At 38.3% G+C, this 22,461-nt stretch overlaps 1 protein-coding gene across 2 annotated transcripts; it reads left to right on the forward strand.

Moving 5' to 3' along the window:
• The first annotated feature begins 1,428 nt into the window (after positions 1 to 1,428).
• On the forward strand, positions 1,429 to 8,800 carry LOC130716956 (protein root UVB sensitive 2, chloroplastic-like). Of its 2 annotated transcripts, none has more exons than XM_057567021.1 (10): positions 1,429 to 2,788; positions 2,955 to 3,080; positions 3,867 to 3,955; positions 4,041 to 4,125; positions 5,362 to 5,421; positions 5,512 to 5,605; positions 5,704 to 5,801; positions 7,156 to 7,335; positions 7,790 to 7,912; positions 8,013 to 8,800. In XM_057567021.1, exons 1-10 carry the CDS (start codon positions 2,705 to 2,707, stop codon positions 8,436 to 8,438), a joined length of 1,365 nt encoding a protein of 454 aa, XP_057423004.1. In that variant the 5' UTR covers positions 1,429 to 2,704; the 3' UTR covers positions 8,439 to 8,800. The 2 variants fall into 2 exon arrangements, with proteins under 2 accessions (XP_057423004.1, XP_057423005.1); XM_057567022.1 differs by having other exon boundaries at positions 1,430 to 2,880.
• The last annotated feature ends 13,661 nt before the right edge of the window (positions 8,801 to 22,461 follow it).

Raw genomic sequence — 22,461 nt, forward strand, 5'->3', positions numbered from 1 at the left:
TATTAGTGCTTATTTGGATTATTCATAGAAATGTGCTTAATTCTACACTTTTAGTTTCTGTGATTGTTTTTCTAGAACAGGTTGAATCTGGAGTTAGAGTGATCCGAATGGGGCGTGTAATATGTTGTTGGAAAGATTACTTGAAGCCCTACAACTTTCATGTTCATCGAAATTCAAGAATCAGCCTATAACTCGGTTATAATTCCCTTACAATGCCCTTATGATCTTGACTATTTCAGCAGAGACTTTACTAATATTCGCATGATGCCCAAGGAGACACGCCAGAGAGCAGCAATTTGGACTCCTCCTTCTGTAGGTATTTGAAAATTAATGTTGATGGTGCTGCCAAGGGCAATCCTGGGATGTGCGGAATTGGAGGTATCTTGAGGAACCGCAAAAATGAAATCAAAGGTTTCTTCTCCAAGAATATTGGTATGGGTTATGCCTTTGTAGCAGAGGTTTTGGCAATTTTTTAAGCCTTGCAACTATGCCACCAACATTCAATTCACAATGCGATAATTGAAAGTGTCTCAACCTTGGCTGTTAATTGGGCAAACAACGGAAGGAATCGACCATGGAAACTTCTTAACATTTTAAATCAAATAGATATGCTTGTGCATCTTGTGAATTGTTTTTTAATTCGTCATATTTATAGAGAAGCAAATTCCTCTGTTGATTTGCTTGCTAAACGTGGCTCCAATTATCAGAATGATTTGTACTACTTGCATAGCTCCATTGGAGCTTAATTGCTTAGTGAAGTGGCTGTCCTCACTTTGTCTTTTAGACTTCTAATAAAGTTTTGTTCTCTAAAAAAAAACCAAAAAAGTATGTTTCACAAATTCACAATTTTATGCCTTGACATACGAATAATTTCAAAGAAAAATTGTGTTTATCACTACTCACACATATTGTCCTTGAGGATTAGCTCAAGTGGTAAGAGCTAGGAGACATAAGAGTTGAGTGAGATGAAGAATGAAGGGTCCAGGGTTCGAATCCTGAAAATGGATTAATCTTTAACATTGCTAACAACTAAATATTGATAAAAAAATTGCCTATAAAATAAATAAATTAGCTAGTCATACCTAGTAAATTAAATAAGTGGATCATTTAAAAAAAAAGGAGAGAGACACAATAATATTTAGGGTTAAAAACTATAACCGTCCCTGAACTTTGAGCGAGATTTGAAAACTGTCCCCCGCCGAAAAATTATCTGAAAAGCGTCCTCAGACTATTAAAAACAATTTGGACCCGTCCCTCCGGCCACCATAGGTCCGGCCATTGTGGGCTGAGCTCCAGGTGGAAGCCACGTCAATAAATAAATTCATATATTTTTTAATTTTTTAATTTCAAATTAGTTTATTAATGATTTAAAAATAAAAAAATTAATAAAAACAAAATCTCTTCAGATCCATTCTCATCTTCTACCGTTTCTCTTCTCCTTTCTTCATCTTCTTCTCATTTTCTCAAAGTCTCCAACAACAACATCATCATCATCATCTTCTTATTCTTCTTCTTCTTCTTCTTCTTCATGGCTTCATTTCTTCCAACATCCCTAAACTCGCCATCACCCCCAACCCTAACCACATCGCACCGCCGCCGCAACCACACTACGCCGTCGCCGCAACCACACTGCGCCGCCGCCGATCTTAGCCCATATCGCGCCTCCATCTCCAACCACCAACAAACCTCAAAACACCGACCTAGAAAGCAGGGGGCTTGGCTGAGTTTGAAGAGAAAGAGGGGGATTTGGCTGGATTTGAAGAGAAAGAGAGAGATTTGACTTCAGATCTGGATAATGGTGGAGGAACTGCAGAGTTTGGTTTCAGATATGAAGAATGACGGAGGGAGACTACCTTCTTCTTCTTCTTCTTTTGGGTTTTTTTTGCTTCTTTGATCTGAGGAGGTTTGGGGGTGGTAGCTCTATATGGTTATACATGCGTTGGGATTTTTGGGTTGGGGTTTTTGGGTTTCTGAGCTTGATTTGTTTCAGTTTGTGTTTCTAGGTTTCGATTTGTGTTTTGGCTTCTGATTTGTGTTTTGGGTTTTGTGGGTGGTGGTTCTGGACGTTGAAGATGTTGCAGTGGTGGTTCAGTTTTGGAGGCTGGGTATTTTTTCCTGGGTTTTGGGGTTGGAGTTCAGCTCAAATGAAGAAGATGATGATTTATGAATTTGTTTCTTTAAGCTGTTTTAATGATTTTCTTTAAATTTTAATCTTAAAAAGAAGATATTGAAGATGATTTATTTTAAAATTCATGATGAAGTTGTTATTTTAGAAATAGATGATGATGTTTTCTTTTAGAAATAGATGATGAAGATGTTGAACATGATGATGTTGTTGATGATGATAAATTTCTATAACAGAAAAGAAAGTAATAATTTAGGGATTAATTTTAGGTAAGGTTATTTTTTAATTTAATTTAAAAAAAAAAATTCCACCTAAGACTCATTAAGTGACGTGGAATGCCACATAAGGGGATCGCCGGAGCTATGGTGGCCGGAGGGACGAGTCCATTTTGTTTTTGAAAGTTTGAGGATGGTTTTCAGATAATTTTCCGGCGAGGGACGATTTTCAAATCTCGCTTAAAGTGCAGGGATGGTTATAGTTTTTAAAGTGCAGGGACGATTTTTAAATCTCGCTTATAGTTTTTAACTTCTTTTTTTTTTTTTTGAACTTCATTATCTTAATTCATTTGAGTGACTCCTAATGATTCACTTGAGTGAATCTAAGCATGTAAATGAGGTTGGTAAAAAGCACATCCTCCACATTGTACGCTCTCAAAGTGTCCAGGTACCTGTTCCTGTTTTGAGTTTCATGTTTGAAGTAACACTCTCATTACTCATTATTACTTCCCTAAATTCCTTTTCTTCATGGATTTCCTGGTATGAATTCTCTCAGATTCTTCTTCTTCTCTTCTTCTCATTGCCCCCCTAATTTTGTTGTTCTTGAAAACTAGGATAAGCTGAAATTGCGGAAGAAGAAGAAGGAAGAGAAAGAAGCTGAAGCCCCTCCTGTTTCATGGTTCGAAACCTCTGTCTCTGTTTCTCGCCGCGTCCAGTTTGAACCCAATGGCCATCTCTCAGTACTCTCTCTCTCCCTCACTATGTGTGTGTGTGATGCTAAATGGGTACTATTGGAAATGTTTATTGCATGTTTGTAAATTCTTCCACAATTGATTCTAATGTCAAAATGAATTCTTAAGAGAAGCTTCAAATCAATGAGTAGTTCAGAATTGATTATGAGTATTCTGAGGAATGAGAAGCTGATCCTAATTTGTTGTTAGACCAGTTTATCATTTTGGGCATTTGTGCATTGTGGGGTGCTTGTTTTTGGTGCCTTATCTTACCAAAGTAGCAATTTTTTTTATCTATCTCACATTGGGTGCGAGATCGTGCAGATAAAACGATTCCCAGCCAGAGAAGATGAGAACTTTCTAGCTTGCATGGCTGGAATTGAAACTGTGGTTTGCTTTTTTAAATTAATGGAGTTTGAAATCTACCATTGATTCTGAAACTAATAAAATCAATTTCGCCGAGAAGCTTAGCTTCTGGGGGAGGGGGTTTGCCAGAATTGATTCTAAGAGAAAATGGACTAATCCAGATATGCTTGAAAACTGTTGTATCCGTCAAGTTAATGCCCAACTTATCATGCCATGGTGAAACTATCTTGACTGATTAAAAATAGTTCTAGCACTTGTTGTACTCATGTTTCTGTAATATAGGGATCAATATGATTTTTTTTTTGTCAATACTGGGGTTGAAAATGGTGGTTTAAAAGCTGAAAACTGATTTTGAGTTTCTTGAAAGTGCCTCTATTACTAATCCTTTGCTTTCATCGCCTTAACATGTATTTTTTTTTCTCTCTTTAGGTAGAGCTTGTTGGTGATACTAGACCATTTTACCACAGGGTATTTGAGTCTTTCCTGAATAAATTTTTCCCCTCAGGATATCCATACAGGTTGCTTGATATTCTCCTGAATATGCTGTATGCCATGGTTATGTCTTTGGCCAGCAAGTTCACATTTTCAGTTTTTGATTTGCAGTGTCAATGAAGGGTACTTCAGGTTCACACAGTTTCGAGCACTGCAGCACATTGCCAGTTCAGCACTATCGGTGCTATCAACCCAGGTCTTGTTCTAATAGTTTAAAAGCCTCAGCAGAGCATACAATTGCTTTTCTGATCACTGATATAAAGTTCTTTTACTTTGAAGATTCACTTCTTAATGTTGAAACTAAGGTGCATTTTGGTTTTGATTATTGTTTAGTGAAACTTCACTTTCTTTTCATACAACAACCCAAAGACACAGTAGATGTTGACATGTGTGGGCAGATAAATTAAATAAAACTGATTTATCATTCGATTACGATATATTACTCGAAAGAGTGAATAACTAAGAGGGAATGTTGGTGAAGGAAATTGGAAATAAAATGAAGGAATAGTTAGTCAGATTTATCTTCAAGAGTTACTCATATATATCATTAAACATATCTAAAACGACACTTAAGGGAAGTATAAGAGTACATGAGTTTTTCTGGTGACAAGGAAAGAGAAATTCCAGCATGATGAAAAATGGATGTTTGAAGGGAAGATGAGGTGTCATGAGGGGGCAAGGAAGAGCTGATATGGTGACCGAGGACCCTACAACCTGTTAGCCTTTTTTATATATTATAATCTCTAATGCCTACCTGCATAGTCAAATGGATCCTCTCCAGCATGTCTCCAGCAAAAATCTTAGCCATTGATTTTTATATGTAGCGGTTAAGACCACTAATGAAAAATTGAATTTGGTTAAACTAAATCACTAACTGATCAATTTGAATATACCATGGGTCATCATAATGGCTGCAGAGGCTAGACAGTGGAAGAAGATCCAGATCATTCTACATAGCACAGCTTTTTCTTAATTTTAATTGTTCACGGAAAAATCTTCATAAAACAAATGAGGTTGAAGTTGGTGTCCCTTAGCAGATCTCCAATGAGGAGAGTCTGTGGGAAGAATAAGGGGTAGTATAGAGAATTAGAGCCTTCCTAAACAATCATAAATAGAAATTACAGAATAACAGTGGTAACTGTTCAGTTAGTTTATTGTTCAGTAAAATTGGTACTAAGGCAGTAGGTAGAGAGATTTGGGGGTGGAATGTCGAATTTTTAGAGATAGAAATAAGGGAGAATGAAGAGGTGAGGTCTCTTGAGTACCTGGACTGAGTTATACTTCTGAATTATACATTGTTCTTGGTCTCTGCTCCGCATCACACTCATACTGATTCAGAAAATGATTGTCTAGTCCTAAAGATTAGTCATTTACCTCATTTTCTGGTTCATTTCTTTTAGTGTCTTTGGTCTGTATGTTTATTCTTCTGCAGTCACTGCTATTTGCTGCAGGCTTGCGGCCCACTCCTGCACAAGCAACTGCTGTTAGTTGGGTAATTTGATTCTGCTTTGCTATTGACAATTTCTCAGACTAGTCATACAATTACATTTAATATATATTTGTTTCTCTTGCTGACATTCAGATTCTAAAGGATGGTATGGAACATTTAGGGAACCTAATATGTAGTAATTTGGGTGCAAGAATGGATTCAGAGCCCAAACATTGGAGAGTTCTAGGTTTGCATTTGAGCGGGAACTTTCTTATTTCTTTCCCTTTATTAGCTCTAATTTGTCAAATTCTCTGGTTTGACTGCAATACGCCTTCCATCTTGCAGCTGATGTGCTCTATGATTTAGGCACTGGCTTGGAAGTGCTTTCTCCCTTATGTCCATATCTTTTTTTTGAGATGGCAGGCCTAGGCAATTTTGCGAAGGTAATATTTTTTCCATAAAGAAGTTACTTTTCCATGTTAGCATCTGTTGTCATATAAAGTTGACATAATGGTTATTGAGGGGTATTCACTAATTAGTTTAGATCGATTTTGGAGAGAAAAATATTCAATTAAGCCCCTTCAATTTTTTTATTTATTTATCCAATCAGATTGGTTCTAAATGTAAATCCGATCCTATCCCAGTTTTGATTGAATTGATTTTTCAACTGCCTTGATTGTTTTCTTTGGGGGAGTAAATGAATTTTTTGGGGGAATAAATGAATTAAAAAGTGATAAATATAATAAAAAATAATTCAAAAGATCAACTATCTAATCCATAATTCATAATAGTATTGGTAGTATTTGATAGGAGCTGAAAAGCATAGGAGCAAAGTATAGCCGTATGGCATTTATTGATTGCCACACAAGTACATTGGTGGAGAGTATTTAGAGTTACTCCACACCCTCAATTGTAATGCTTTGATCCTATATATAGGCAGTGTTCTACCTACTTAGACATGTCGGTTTACATTTTTTTATTTTTGGTTTCTAGTTGTTTAGATAACATTCTAGACTAGGTAGCAATCTAGATATCTCTAGAAAATTGCAGCACTTTCTAACAAGTATAACTAATTTTAGTTCAAAAATTCAAATCTTAACTATAAGAAAAGAATTTACCTGAATAAAATTCTATCTTCATTGAAATATAATTTTTATAAATATATTGGACTGGGCGAGCCCCTAGGGGGCCTACGCCCAGGGGTTACCAACCATGCGGCGGTCGCCCAGCCTGGGAATTGGGCCTCCTCCAGCGAGGCGCAACTGGCCCAACAAGAGGCAGTTACGCTTATTAGGCCCAGCTCCCCCACTATAAATCGGGAGCGGTTACCATTTGTAAAGGACTCTTGGTTCATTTGCTAGATAACACATGAAATTCAGTTATATTCTCTCTCTAACTTTCTCTCTCTAAGTGCAATCTCTCTACTCTAGGGGCTATACCCTCTCTAGTTGTATGATAATTTTATAAACATATAGATCACCAAAGATATCAGTGGTATAAATTATGCATGCTTTAAATTCTATATCTAGTTCAGTTTGGATTGAGTTGGATAATTTTGAAAATTAAATCCAAATTCCAATTCAATCCAGTTAAAGAATTTTTTTTGTTATCAGTTATCAGTTTTTATTGTTTATCATTAAATTAGATCAGTTTATGAATACAATACTAAATTGTTCGTTCTCATTCATGCCAATATATGTCATGATAGGGAGCACTTCTCTATCTAGTGAAAACAACCGTTCAATGTTCATTTACCTATTTCATTTTGGGTGCAAAATAAGTTTTTGGAGTCAACAGGGGATGGCAGTTGTTGCAGCAAAAGCTACAAGGTTACCTATATATTCTTCATTTGCTAAAGAAGGAAATCTCAGTGATCTATATGCTAAAGGGCATGCTATTTCAACTGTGTTTAATGTTATTGGAATTGGAGTTGGGATTCAATTAGCATCTACTATATGTGCGTCAATGCAGGGAAAGGTATTAGAGATTATCTTTGTTTTTTCTTGGGTTTTGGTGTTCATTATTTTTCAGCTTTTGACCCATATAATAGTTTGTGCTAACGTTCTATGAATGTTGCCTATGTTTTCACTGGAATGCATGAGGATTAAGAAGAGTTTGTCTTTTGTGGAAATTTGAAGTTAGCTGCATGCCAGTTTTTCCAGTCACTCGTGAATTTTTTACTTAAACTGGTGGAAAAAAGTTAGGTTTATGGAAAAATTTCAAAATTTGAGCAAAGTAGTCTGAAAATTATGGGGTCAAGCCTCAGTGAGCAAGTATTATTCAAGAATATGAAAGTAAATATTTTTTTCTTATTAGATCATCTATAGATGTAAATAACTAAATTACAATGTCCTATATTGATAATATGATCATATGATAAAGATGCAACGTATTTATGAACCCAAACTGATGGATTATGAATCATTTTAAGTTGGTTGTAGGGCCTCTACTTTCAATGATACATGTATACAGCGTTTCTGAACAAATGAGAGCAACTCCTGTGAACACCTTAAATCCACAAAGAACTGCAATGGTTGTTGCTGATTTTCTCAAGGTGTGGTCTGGACTATTTTTTCTAATGATTTCTCTTATGCTTTCCTTTCTCTGTTTGAAAAATTGAAATGCCTTGGCACTGTTAATTGAATTCAACCCAGGCAGGAAATGTATCAAGCCCTACTGATCTAAGATACCGCGAAGATTTGTTATTTCCTGGGCGGCTCATCGAAGATGCAGGAAATGTAAGAGTGGGAAGGGCTTTGCACAAGGCTATTAAGCCTTCAAGGCTTGTAGAACTACAACAAGTGTTTCCAGGGGAGAAGTTTCTTTTAAATCGCGAAAATAGATGCATTGACATGGTGTTGGAGCAAGATGCTACTGGTGAAGATGCATTGAGAGGGTGGCTAGTTTCTGCATATGCTGTACAAATTGACAAGTCCTCTCATGAACTAAGTGCCAGTGTTATGCTACAGGCCTGTGAGAAGATGAATGAGGTCTTCCCTGTGTTTTTAAAAGAATTACAGAATAAAGGATGGCATACAGATCGTTTTATGGATGGAACTGGAAGCCGCTTTGCACTGTAATGTAGCACTAAAAAAAATCCTATGTGATATTGGATATATTACATCTAATGGTTCAGATTACTTCTTGAAGTTAACTTTAATCTAGTATTCTATATGTTATTACAGTACTGCTACATGGTATTGGCATGCTATGCCCTTGGTTTTGGTGTAATGTACACATCAGTCTATTCCTGCTATGTAGATTGCATACAGAGGGGTGTTCTCAGCTATTGTAACTGTCTCTGATGTCTTTTTTCTCATATATTGTGTAGTGCATTGTAATTAAACTCAGTCCATTCATCAACTAAACTCGACCAGGTCATCAACTTGGTCGAGGTCTATTGGATCATTGTTTCAATTACTAGATGGGTTGTATTCTATAATCTGACAATATGGCATGTATGCTCTGATTTTAACGAAATATATTGTTCTGGAACTTCGTAAATTAAATAGATTGTTCTTCTCACTTTGATAGGGGAGGAGAAAATAAATCTCATTCAATGTACTGATGATTTATTTTGAAGATTCAAAGAGTATAACAAATACTTCTTCAATGAGATTTCGTCATAAAAAAAGGGGTAGATTTGTTGTATCTTGGAAGGAACACTCTTTAAGTTTTGATGATTAACAATCCAATGATATTAAGTTCTTGTAGTGTGTTTACGTTGAACAGTTTTGTTGGAGATGCAACCAAGCAATATTTTAAAGATGTTCTTATGAACAAATATTCTGGTAAAAGTCCAGATTCGATATATGTTGAAGTCAATTATCAGAAGCAATTTAGAAGATCGGAAGCATTCAAAAAGAAGAACAGAATGTTTCATATCAAGTCCAATCAATTGCTGATCAAGAAGAAGAACATATTTCAACATTTTCTATCTGAAGTTCAAGCTGATAGTTCGCAAAAGATACAATGTTTGATTCTAGAGGAGGAACTCTTGCCGAAGATAAATTATGCTCAAGGAAATCAGAATTGAAGAAGTCTTTAGGAAGACTATGTCTTGGAACCTTAAATGCTGAATATTCAATGTGTTTTTGAACACATCTTATTGCTTGTTGATGTTCCAGTTAGTGAAGATCCTTTCAGAAGATGTCAATGTTACTCACTGAATGTTGATCTGCTGATTGAGGAGCATTAAGAAGTTGTCATAATTGGAACTCTGCTGAAGATCTGAAGAAAGAACACTATTGTACAAGAAGACAAACTACTGGTAGCTTATTATCCTTTGAATAAAGGCTCTAAAAAGGAAAATAGTCTTCCTCTGATACAAGAAGAAAGAATTGTTCACTTTAGTGTGCTACTTTTTAGAGATTGAACGAACAGAGCCATTAAGAGACAAAGATCTATTGATCTCTTTCGTACAAGTCACCTTAATCTCCAAAGATTCAAATATGCCCAAGCTAGTGGTTCATCTCAAGAGATATAATCTCAATGGCTAGGATTTTTACTCCTGGGTATATAAGCAAACCTCTGAAGAATGAAGAGCTACTGTTTCTTTTATTTATTCATTTGTAAAAGCTTATTCTTTCATTCGTTAGTTTACTGAAGTTTCCAAGTGTTCATATTGCATATTGTGATTTAGGAAAATTTGTGAAACTGCTCATAGCTTAGTCTCATTAATTGAGTAACATGATTGAGACATTTTAGAACTTAATGCAGAACTTTGTATCTGCATCTCTTTCTGATAAAAGAGATGTAGCTTGGAGAAGCTATTCAAAGAATCACTCAATTTTTAGCTTGGAAAGGCTAGGGTTAAGACTCCACAGTTATTAGCTTGGAGAGGCGAGGGTCAAGACTACTCAGTTGCTTGCTCGGAGAGGCTAGGGACAAGATTACTCCGGTTTAGCCTAGAGAGGCGGAGTCATATACTTGTAACTTTCTGAAGTTAGTGGAAAATCCCTTAATGAGTAAGGGTACTCGACGTAGCTTAGTCTTGCGGTGAACCAGTATAAAATCCCTTAATGAGTAAGGGTACTCCACTATGGTGCCATGATAGGTATGCAGGTTCCAACTGTCATGCCATTATTGTCGTCTAACTTCTACTCAAATGCTCACCCCGTCGGTACCATGCTTTGACAAATGATTCTACATGCATTTTAGATCAAGTGGACCAGGGTGCGGCAGGTGTTGAGGTCATACGGGTTATTTCGCAGGATTTTGACATGAAGATTCTTTATATGTTCCTAAGGAAGTCGTTTTCTCCAATGGCTTTACGAATGATGATACTAGTTCTAGCTCTAGTTTCATTTTGCGAGATGCAGGTATCATCCAAAACAGAGCTTGAATATGACGCTTAGGCGATGGCCGTTGTTTTCGATGTTGTATTGGCATGTGTAGTCATTGATGTTGTCATGAATGAAGATTATGGGTTTACAGGAGGTTCTGTAGTGTAGATATTGAGCCTCCAATCAGACTTAAGTTCCTTTAGATGTTGTTCTCTCCTGTTTCAATGTTGTCTCAAATGAAATAAAAGTATGATGTAAATTTATGATGTTTAAGAATGAAATTTTATTTAATATACAGAGATGGATAACCCTCCTGCAAGATTAATTCTCAGCATCCCAAATAAGGTGTTGATTGTAAACTGCAATCAATCCTCATATCCGGATCATTAGACGCGAACTCATTGCAATCTCAAGACATGAATTCATTGCCGTCTCAGGATCTCATACATTCAAATGTGGTTTCAAATTTCAATTATCAATGGTTTAAACAATTTGAAATGTACCAAATTCAAAAGCTATTAATTAAAGAAACAAAGTCAAAACTAACCTGCCCAACACACTATTACATGCCACGAATAAAACTTTGTAAGTACCCATTTCATAATGTCTACGAACAATACAATAAATTAGACTCCTGGCAACATGAAAATAAACACAAAAAAGTTCACTTGTCACCCATAGCCACCACTAAAATCTCATCTTTGTCATCTAAAAAATAGCATCAATGCATAATGTTGAATATTTAAATATCACATATATATATTGTTCCTTACAATCCACCAAGACCAAATTTTTGCTTGTTAAATCACAATCCAAGCATGTCATTGGAAGGATTTATTACAAGAAACAAATTACCGAGTGAAAAATTAATATCTCAAGAACTCAAAATACAATACAAATTCTAAAGAGAACTAATTGAAAACTGAATTGCTTTCAAATTTCTAGTTATTCCTGTCTGGAAGAGAGCTTGGTAGGGGAAACCATCAATGTCATTGTCACTGTTCACACTTTCTTTCGAGAACAAGGGCATGCAACACCATTCAGATAAGAATACATCTACTTCTATTTTAGCCACAAAAGAACAACGCTTACATGAAGTTGTTAGCCTTTTCTTCTTTATAGCCTGCAAGCATTAAATAACATAGCGTAAGTACTCTAAATGGTATTTTTTCAAACAGATTAATTATTACTATATATTATATTTAAAGGCTTAAATAAATTTTTCGTCCCTGCAAAAAACATCATTTTTGTTTTTCGTCTCTAAAATTTTTTGTTTTGTTTAACATCCTCCCAAAATTACACGTTTTGTTTCTAGTTCTTGTCGTCACATTTTCCATCCAATCTACCTATTAATCTGAATGTTTTCATAACATCTGAAACTAGCATCTAAACACAAACTAATAAAACATATAAAACATATGAAATTATAACTAAAGATACTTTTAACTGATGGCTGTGAAAGAACGGTCGCACCTCATAAAATTTGCTTTCATCAGTAGGTGAGATTGTTATAACATTTTCCAACTTGTTGCCTCCATAATGAATATTGCTCTCTAGCACATAATCAGCTAGATCAAGAAAACTCATAGTTGTGATTGTTACTTTTGCAGCGTCTTCACATATCTTAGTCATAAGTGGAAGTTCTGCCATTGAACTCCATTCTTCTAGTACAATGACGACACCATAATTTTTTCTCTAAATCCAAGGAAAAACATCAAGTGAATGAATGAGACAAACAATGATTTGATAGTTCAAATGAAACAAAAAAAAAAATGATTAGATATTCGCATAATGCAAGCATCCAATAGATATCAAAAGTGAGAAAGTAATAGAAAAGGGAGAAGTAATTGATGTGATATAATAAGAGAGATATAGAAAAGGATCATGTGTCAGTTAGATCTCAACGTTGTTTGTATGTTCAAGTATCAATACTAGAAAAAAAAATAGCATGATTGTTCATTTGTTCCCTTGTATTGGTACCAAAATCAAAAGTAGAATGAAAAAACATAAGGAGATCGAGTTAGAGGTAAACATACCTCAGGGTAGATAACCATCTTTTGGCCTTGAATGGCCTTGAATTTGTCAAACCAAAGAGACACCCATATACTTTTGGTCCAAAGAAAATCACCAAAGTCAAGAATGAATTTTTGTTGATGGATTATTTTCTCAATATATGGTGGGGTAGAAGAAAGGGAATCATAATCCCAACAGAAATTGCAGAAACTAAACAAAGTCAAATATGGAGCGTTAATATCAGTCACAAGAAGATCAAAACATCTTCTCAAAACAAGTTTCCTCAACTTCTGGCTCTCAATTTTTATCTTAAAAAAATGCACACACCGGTCAAGCACCAAGGACTCAACGTTTGTGCATCTAGAAAACATGCAACTGAAGGCAGAACCTCGTATGGTGGAATTGCACAATGTTAGTTCCTTCAAGGTTTCACAAGTTTGTGTGTCTATTTCCAAACCAAAAATAAATTCAGCGTGTCTATGTCTCTTGATCTCAGACAAGACAAACTTCTCAAGACCTGGCGCTTGGATATCAACACCTGTGAGCGATCGACAAGAACAAATCTCTAGCTTTTTTAGGTGGTTAAGATCAGACACCTTCAAATGGTTCAAAGAACCAATATCTACAAGCCTTATTTCCCTTATCATAGGACAACTAGTGAAGAACCAACGTATGCCATTTTGGTAATGTACATTCACCTTTTCTAAACTTATACTTTGAAGGCTTGATAGGTTTATCTTCTCAGAGGGTTGTGCTAGTGTCAAACCACCCAACCTTAACACATTTAAGGTATTAGCATTATAGATGTAATGAAAAATTGCGTACGGATTATTACCTCTCGCAACATACCTAGGACCACGTGTGATCTGAAACTCGAACTCTTGGATTGTACTGGTCTTAGATACTAGTTTTATACACCTTTCAATCTCCTCTCTGGCTTCGTCTACAAGAAGATGATCTAAGCATAACTTAAATTTGTACATAACCAAACGTTCGCCTTGAATGCTCATGTTGTTCACTTTGCGGGCCATGAAATCCTTGAACCACCCATGAGGAGGAGCACAATCATTGTGGTCGATATTCAGGTAGGGAAGGGAAACACCAAAGGATTTCCATGTCTTGGATAAGCTACTAGTTCGAACAGTATCTAGCATCGTGAGCCGACCCATAATGTCATGAATGATTTCCTTAGGAAAGTTCGAGATACGATCCACATCAGTATTGAAATCTTCCATCATGGAATTGAATTTCAAGAATACAATACCTCAATTCTAATCAGTTGTTTACCTTCTAGTTGAACTGGTTGTGTTTAGTTTGGATCGAAATATATAAAGATAAACCTGTCTTAGGTATTAATTGACTTAAGAAAACATTAATGATCAAATTTTTATATAATTAATATACTAATTATAAAATATTTAATTAATTAATATCAATACAATCATCAATATATATAAGTCAACTTTACTTGACCTACATATTAATAAAAATATTAATGACCTTTATATTATTCATTATATTAATTACCAATTGTAAATTTGTTCATTTTTTTATATTTAAATATTAAAACCTATCATTAATAATAATAATAATGACATTTTTATAAGTTATCATTAAAAAAAATATTTAATTTTAATTATTAATCAAAATTGAGAAAAAAATTAAAAATAATAATAATAAGTTAAAATAAAATTGACTCTCATTAATAACAATATTAACTAGTTAGTAATAAAATATTATATAAATTTCTAATTGTAAAAAATGAATTTTCATCTATAAAATTTTAAAATTGTTTTTTAAAAATCAAACTCATTAACAAAATGTTTGAAACAAGATGTATGATAACATTCCTCTCATGTAGGTCATCAAGTACAATTTATATCCTCATAACAAATTCGTACGGGTGTAACTCCATGACAACCTTTGTTGACCAACAAATCTACCACCTTGTGATTGTCCATATGTTGTCAACTTGAGAAAAAATTTAAAATAATAATAATAATAATAATAATAATAATAATAATAATATTAAACTTCACTTGTCATTTTCATTAATAACAATATTAATTAGTAGTTAATAATATTTCATATTTATTATATATATATATATGTATGTGTATTATATTATATAAATATATAGGTAAACTTCTGTTTTATCCAAGAACATAGAGATGATGTACGGTACCTATAGTGAAATGATCGTGATGTGAGATTCCTAGAGAGAATGAGAGCGTAATCGCTTTAGAGAGAGAAAGTAACTGAATTTCAATCTTGTTATTTCTCAAATGAGCTAAGAGTCATTTACAATTGGTATTCATCCCCTATTATAGATGTGGAGTTGGGCTTGGCGCCTCTAACCCTTCCTAATGGACCCCAGAGGCCCAAGTCCCTGGTCCGCTCGTCGCCCTAAGCTGGCGCTCCTGGGCGAGGGACCCTGGGGTCTCGCCCAGTCCACAAGTCCACAAGACACCGAGCTCGAAGCATGAGAACTAAGTGTGTCTTTAAGTAGAAAAACTAAGGCGGCGACCATGAGAAACTAATTAATGCTAAAACTTAGGGTCTAATAACAAAGAACAATGGCCAACATGGCTTGGTAATTAAAGCTTAAAAATTAACATTTTGAACTTCTTGCTACGTTCCCCTAGCGGCTCGAGTCCAAAAGTGGGCTTGTGGCGATGACGCTTGGTTTGCTTGCCTTGTCACAGTTACATGCGTACTCTAACTTGTGATATTCTGATGCGCATAGGGCCTATGACACGTGGTAGTCGAGGTCTGCAGAATCTCAATTGTCCTCCCAAAACGTCCCCTCGAATCCCCATAAAGCCTGTCAGTTTGGATACTGGACCAATTATCTTCAACCGCTGCAATTTCCACTTACTCTGTCATTCCCACTTCCCGAAATCTCGCAACTACAATCATTTTTCCTCCGTTATGGGACACGATCTCCCACCTTTCCTCCGCATTTCCCAACAACTGCCCCCAGCTTCCCTTCACACGTTTCTCCTCAATCATCATTCCCTGCTTATAAAGACGCTGCTCCCCTCACCCTTTAATCCTTTCATGACCACGACCTCTTGCCTCCTTTTTCACGCGCGAGCCCCCTTTCATAGATCATTGCCTTAGCCTTCACAGCTTCCCACGCGCCGCCCTCTTTTCCGGCGAGCCTTCCCAGCGTCAAAATAACCTCTACTTCCTATGCCCTTTTCGAAATGACATCGAAACGCCAAACTAGAAACTCCAATCGCAAGGTCACCGTCAACACCCCTTTACGGTGTGTTCCTCCAGTTGACCCCCCCCCCTCGGGAGCTCCGCTCGACGAAAAAGGCATTGTTGCCTTCCGAACGAGGACCTGGGAGTCCTTGCCAGTTCCCGCAGTAAGAGCCCTTCCCGCCGGGACGATGCCTAACCAACCGTCTAGTTTAGAGGAGTGGTCATCCATTTGTGAAATTTCTTCGGAATCCGGTGGATTTTGTCACGAGAAACCCCTTGACAACGGAGTTTGCTCAGCCTTTGAGCGCCCTTGGCTCCGTCCTCAAGACAATCACGTGGGTGATTCCCACTTCTTCTATGTGTATGGATACATGTTCACAAGTTTGGGAATCAGGTTTCCTTTTTCTCCCTTCGTTTGCTCCGTGCTCCATAGTATCAATGTCGCTCCCAGTCAACTTCACCCCAACAGTTGGGCCTTTATGCGATGCTTCGAAATCCTCTGGGACGCGATCTAGCAAGAGCCTGAACCCTCCCACTTCTTCTATTTCTATCGTGTGTCCGCCCAGCTATCGCCGCCACGTAGTTGGGTTTCCCTGGAAGCTAGACTTGGACGTCAGCGCTTCAAACCTTTTTGGTCCAACATCACCGTTGATCTGGCCCGAAAGTACTTCAGGGTCGTGGTGTCCCATAAGTACCCCGAGGTTTTTACTCAGAGGGACGGCACCGCCCGATTCCCCTTCTACTAGACCCAAGAAGTGCTCCAGGTAGTTGACCCACCTGAGGATTCCCTAACCCCCGAGGACAAAGTTGTCATCAGCTTCCTGGCTAGACTCCCGGTTTTAGACTGCGCTCGTGTGATTGGTAAATTTTTCCCTTGTTTACTTCTTTGCTTCAGGAAAAATGCGCCACGCCAGTGAAGATCTTCTGGACGCCTTTGAGAAGAAAAGAAAAGTCTCATTTCCTCCTCGAGTTAATCTGAAGGGCGACAAGATGTCCTTGTCGAAGGTCCAGGCGAGTGGGAAACGGCTTCCCGGCGAGGAGACCCCTCGCGCTTCCCCCAAGAAACTGCACCTCGTTACTGTCGCATCACCCCCTGGCGGGGAGAGTACTCCTGCTACCTCCACAACTTTCTTTGAGTCTGAGGAGACTCCCGAGGCGAACCAGCCCGGTGGACCTCCAAAGGTGACTCCAGTTTCTGCGCCCAACACCCGGGGTGATCCCGTTGATAGATCTTTACTCGGTACGAAGGTTATCCCGCCGTCTCCTGGTCAAAACTTAATGCCATCTGCCAGTGTACCGCCGTCGAGTCATAATCCCGCCCCGCCCTCGGGTTCTGCAAACTAGGAATTGCCATATTCCCTATCTTTGACGCCAGCGCAAGTTGTGAGGATGGATGAAGTGGTCAAGCAGCAGGGTTTAGACAGAGTTTTAGAAAGCGCATTGGCGACAATGCTCCACGCTTTTCATTGCTACAAGCGGTCCGCCCAGGATGCCGGAGCGTTGCAATCAGAGGTGGTGCGCCTCTACGCCCTCAACGCTGAATTCGTTGAGGAGCGCAAAGCGCTCCTTGCCCAGCTAAATGCCAAAGAAGCCTCGTTTTCCAAAGAGCTGGCCGAGCAGACTAACCGTGCTGATGTTAGCTTGGAATTTCGAGACATGAGAATTTCTGATTTGGAAAAGGCTCTTGCGAAGCTTCAGCAGGAGGTGCAGTTGGAATCCGAAGCGAAGGCGGATCTGGTGGCTTCCAAGGATCAAACCCTTTCCTTAATGGAGACTGAACTCGAAAACCTTCGTTCTGAACTGACGAAGAAAAACGAGACTTTATCTATGGTGAAAACTCAAGCCCAGCTCGACGCGAAGGCCTGAGAGGAAAAAATGAGGTTAGACGTCGCTGCCTCCGCCGTTTTTGAGCGCGGCCGTGGCTTTTTCCTCGCCAAAGCCCAAGTCCAGCACCTCCATCCCCGGATTGATCTTCACTAGATGGGAGCGTTCAAGAAGGTTACTCTCACCGGATTGGTTGGTATCGACGATCCCCCAGGATTTGTCGCTGAGCGTTTCCTGAATGAAGTAGATGTAGAGGGAAACGAAGAATGTTAGCAGTTTTTAAGTCGATCTTGTAACAACGATCTATTTTCCTATTATCTTTTAATGAAAATTCTAAGTTCCCTTTGTGTTTTGCCTTGCTATGTTTCTCGTTTTCCTCTTATTTTTTTTAACTTCAATCGAGCTTAGGCCTTCCTTCTCCACCAACGCTGTACCCATTATGAGCCTTGGGCGCACGTATCATACGGAGGAAACTCTTAGACTGTGAGTCACGCGAGTCATCCTTCCTATAGAGTCCCAACCCCCGCCCCTTAAGTGCCTTTCTCCCAAACTCCAACAGACGTTTATCGTTGACCACCGACCAGGAGCACTTATGACTTTATTACGATTTGCCTCATCTTTCAAGGAAAACTCCTCGAGAAATCGCTTTGGCAAAAACTCCTGGAAACTGAACTTAGTGTATAAATGGCAGTTAACCCATAACAGTCTTCACATCTCATTCTGTTTCTGAATTCGAGCATCACAATGGCATCCTTTGAAAGTTGCATCAGTGAGCTGAGGAAGAAAGCCTTTGTCAACGTTAGACATCTAGAGAATCCGAGCGTCTATCAACTGACCAATCAGTTGCTAGGCATGGGCCTAAACCCAGAGATGGACATCAAACTCAGAGGATTCCTCGCGTTTGTGGAGGAGCTTCAGGATCTGTTCCAGCGGGAGCTGGACAATTATGCTTCTATTCGAGCGGTGGAGGCTTCACTGGAGGCCATGGCGGAGAGTCCTGAGAGGCAGGAGGTTCGCCAGAACTTGGTCCGATTGGAGTACAAACAGCACCGTCTAGAGCTTGAGAAAACAGAGTTTCGTCGTCAATGTAGGGTTATGAGAAGAAATCCTCCGTTTTAAGATGTAATGCAAATGATCCAAATTATATGAATAAAAGAGTTTTTTCTTTTTTTTTATGAATGCATCTAGATGTGTGCTAGTATGAATGCCTGAGCAGATAAATAATGAACGGAAAAAACGAAAACGAGTGAATAGATAAATGGGCGAGGCGGGCGACCCGCTATGAATTTCGCCTTTCGTTTCTTCGCCGTTTAGCACGTGTTTTCAGTGCTTGATTCCGAGTTTTGCGTGAGTAGCTTTGAGTGTGTGCCATGTATAACTAGGACTTTCGCTCGGTATTGGACCGAGGCTTTTGTTCACACGCATATTTCCCGTAAGAGCAGGTGTGGCCTCACCATCCTTATTAGGCGGGGTCTTACAGTTGCTCGGGGCCCAATGGCCATATGGGTTGCCCGAGACTTTAGCCTAGTTAAAAATGCTCGCCCGCGTTTCGGGAAGACTTGACGCGCCCTGATTTCGGGGAGGTTCTTTGGATAAGAAGCTTATCCGCACACGTCGCCAACGGGTGGCTACGGTCAGCGCCGGACTTTCCGGAGCGATCCCCAGACATCAAGGTCGTGTTGGGATCGCCACCTTCAGGGAATTTTTCCCACCGGGCTGCCGTCTCAGTTTAATTGTTAGAGGTATTGCTGAGAATATCCTTTTATATTTGATTTGTAGAAAATTTTACATCGAGAGATGCCTCGTTAAAAAACTCTCGTGACGGAGAAAAAGAGTGCATCTTTATTTTTGGTCCTAACTTTTCAGTTGTTTCTTCGCCATGTTCCCGCTTAGTGACTGGCTCCCTTGATCAGAGTATCACGCCCAGCACTCCATCCTCTTCGCCCTATTTGACAACCCTGTAGTAAAAAGGGATTTTTCCTTGTTCATCCTTCCGCTCGGTGCAACGGACTGACTTCATTGGCCTCCTACTCTCAACTTCTAGTTGCTCGCATATCCTTTTATCCTGTCAGCACTTTGACCGGTTACCCTTTCCTTCTGCCTCTCTCTTTTCCCAAGTCCGACGAATCTCTCCTTTTCCTACCTTCAGTCCCACCCCCTTTTCCTTCTCTCTTGCCCTCCGTGGAGGTTTGCTGAATGCGGGAAGCCCCCAAGGAGTTGCTTCCTTTTGCTCCCAGCTAAAGAGGTCAACGTTGTCTTCTACCAACTTATCCAGGCGCCCTTCTTGCTCGATGGTGAGCCTAGGTCCAATCGCCAGTAGCCTCTACTGGTTGCATCCATGTCCCAGTTCTCCCGACGTCGCTCATTATCAGCACGAACAAAGGGTCTGTTTCGCCCTATCTCCTGGGCTCCCTCGCCCTAACTTCCCTCTTTCTTCAACCTTTTTACTTTTTCGCTGACCCACCATTCTCGCTTACCCGTGTCGTTCTGGCTCTGTGTAGCCGGACGCTCTTGTCCGCTTTCAGCGACCTCAATCTCATGACACCTGTGTCCGTCGCTAGCTCCATTTCTACCATACAAGTTAAGGCAGTTTCTGTAGCATTTCGTCCTCCTCTTCTAGGATGTAGTCTCTTGCTCGGGCGCGAACTTCCGTCATTGAGCGCGCTGGTTTCCTACCCAGATCGCAGCTCAGCTTTCCTACCATCAAACCGCTTTTGAAAGTGCACACGCACGTCCGAGACTCCAATTCCTCGAACTTCGTGGACGCAGCACTGTACCGCTCCATGTACTGCTTCAAGGTTTCCCGCTCCCTTTGCCAAATATCGAACAGATCTTCGATCGTTCCTGCAGAGAACTGGACAAGGAATTTGGACGAGAGGTCACGGAACTTCGCTATGGATCCTTGGGGCAGAGTCATAAACCAAGCCATTACCGCACCTCGAAATGTAAATGGAAGCATCCTGCACTTCACAGCGTCAGAAGCCGTGCTCACCGCCATCTTCTCATTGAACTGAAGCAAATGATCTTTTGGATCGGTTCGCCCATCGTACGTCTCCAACACAAGGTTTCTCATGCCATCCGGTAGGGTCACCTCTCTCACCGCTACTGAGAACGGGTCGACTTTCGCAGCAGCTTCAGCCTCCTTCGCCTCTTCATTCCACTGCCTGAGGCGGTAATACTCCAATTCTTTCTGCAAACAATCGTTTTGCAGTCTCACGTCGCTAGCTTGTGCCCGTCGCGTTTTTTCGCAGCGCAGTCTCCCTATCCTTTCGCAATGTCATGAGGATTCGTGCTTCTGCTCCATTTCCTCGCGACGCCCTTGGCGGCGTGGCTTCATCAAGATCTATCAGCGGACGAGAATCCAAACAAAGAATCGAGAACCGAAAATCCACAAGCCGAAAAGAATTTCCTCCGAAAATCGAACTTCACTCAACCAAATCACAATCCACGTAGTCCGGGAATCGAAATCTACCGTTCCCCACAGACGACGCCAAATGTTCTATCCAAGAACATAGAGATGAGGTACGGTACCTATAGTGAAAGGATCGTGATGTGAGATTCCTAGAGAGAATGAGAGCGTAACCGCATTAGAGAGAGAAAGTAACTGAATTTCAATCCTGTTATTTCTCAAATGAGCTAAGAGTCCTTCAAAATTGGTATTCATCCCATATTTATAGATGTGGAGTTGGGCTTGGCACCTCTAACCCTTCATAATGGGTCAGTTGGGCCTTTGGGAGGAGGCCCAAGTCCCTGGTCCGCCCGTCGCCCTAAGCTTGCTCTCCTGGGCGAGGGACCCTGGGTCTCGCCCAATCCAACTTCACTTTGACCTATATTTTTTTAAAAAAATTATTTCATTATTAATAACCTTATATTATTCATTATACTAATAACTAATTACAAATTTGTTTAGTTTTCATATTAAAAAATAAAAAATATCAATATAGAAATTTCATTATTAATTAAAAATTTAGAAAAATTTAAAAATTAATTATGAAAATATTAATTTAAATTAATTTTGACTCACATTAATAAAAAATTAATTATTTATTAATAATTTTTTTGTATTTTAATTACTAATTGTAAAAAAATACAATTTATCATATTTTAAATTAAATGTTAATAATATTTACATTTTAAATATTAATCACAACTTGATAAAAAAATTAAAATATTAAAATTAAATATTATTATTAAAGTTGACTTACATTAATAATAATATTAATTACTCTTATTCTATTTATATTCATATACTATTATATAATTAAATTGATAAATGAAATTTCTTTTATTAGATATTAATGATGAAACTTTAATGAAATAATGTTCCTTTTAAAAATTGAAAAACCATTTAATAATATCTTATATAATTAAAGGTTTTAATTATATAAACAAAATAATAAATAAAATGTTTATTTTTGATAAAAAGTTTATAGAATACTTATAATAAATAATTGATGTACTACTACTTCATAAGATAAAAAAGAATTTTAGATAAATTAAAATTTTCGAAGTGATAACTATTGATAGAATGATCCATAATAAACGATTTGGAGTTTTTTTTTTAGTAAATGATTTTTGAAATCTTAGTGAGTTTTATTAATTTTATTTTTTTAGTTTTAAAACTAAAATTAAGTAGTGTCAACTCTTAAAGTTTCAATTTTAAAGCATGTATCTTTTTGCAAATAAATAAGACAGAGCTTTGCTCAAGGTTTGAAACATCTGAAACAATATTACTTGGCTTTGGCAGGCTGAAAATTTTGTCACATAAAAT

The sequence above is a fragment of the Lotus japonicus genome, chromosome 5 (assembly GCF_012489685.1).
Source record: "Lotus japonicus ecotype B-129 chromosome 5, LjGifu_v1.2".
Taxonomy (NCBI): Eukaryota; Viridiplantae; Streptophyta; class Magnoliopsida; order Fabales; family Fabaceae; genus Lotus; species Lotus japonicus.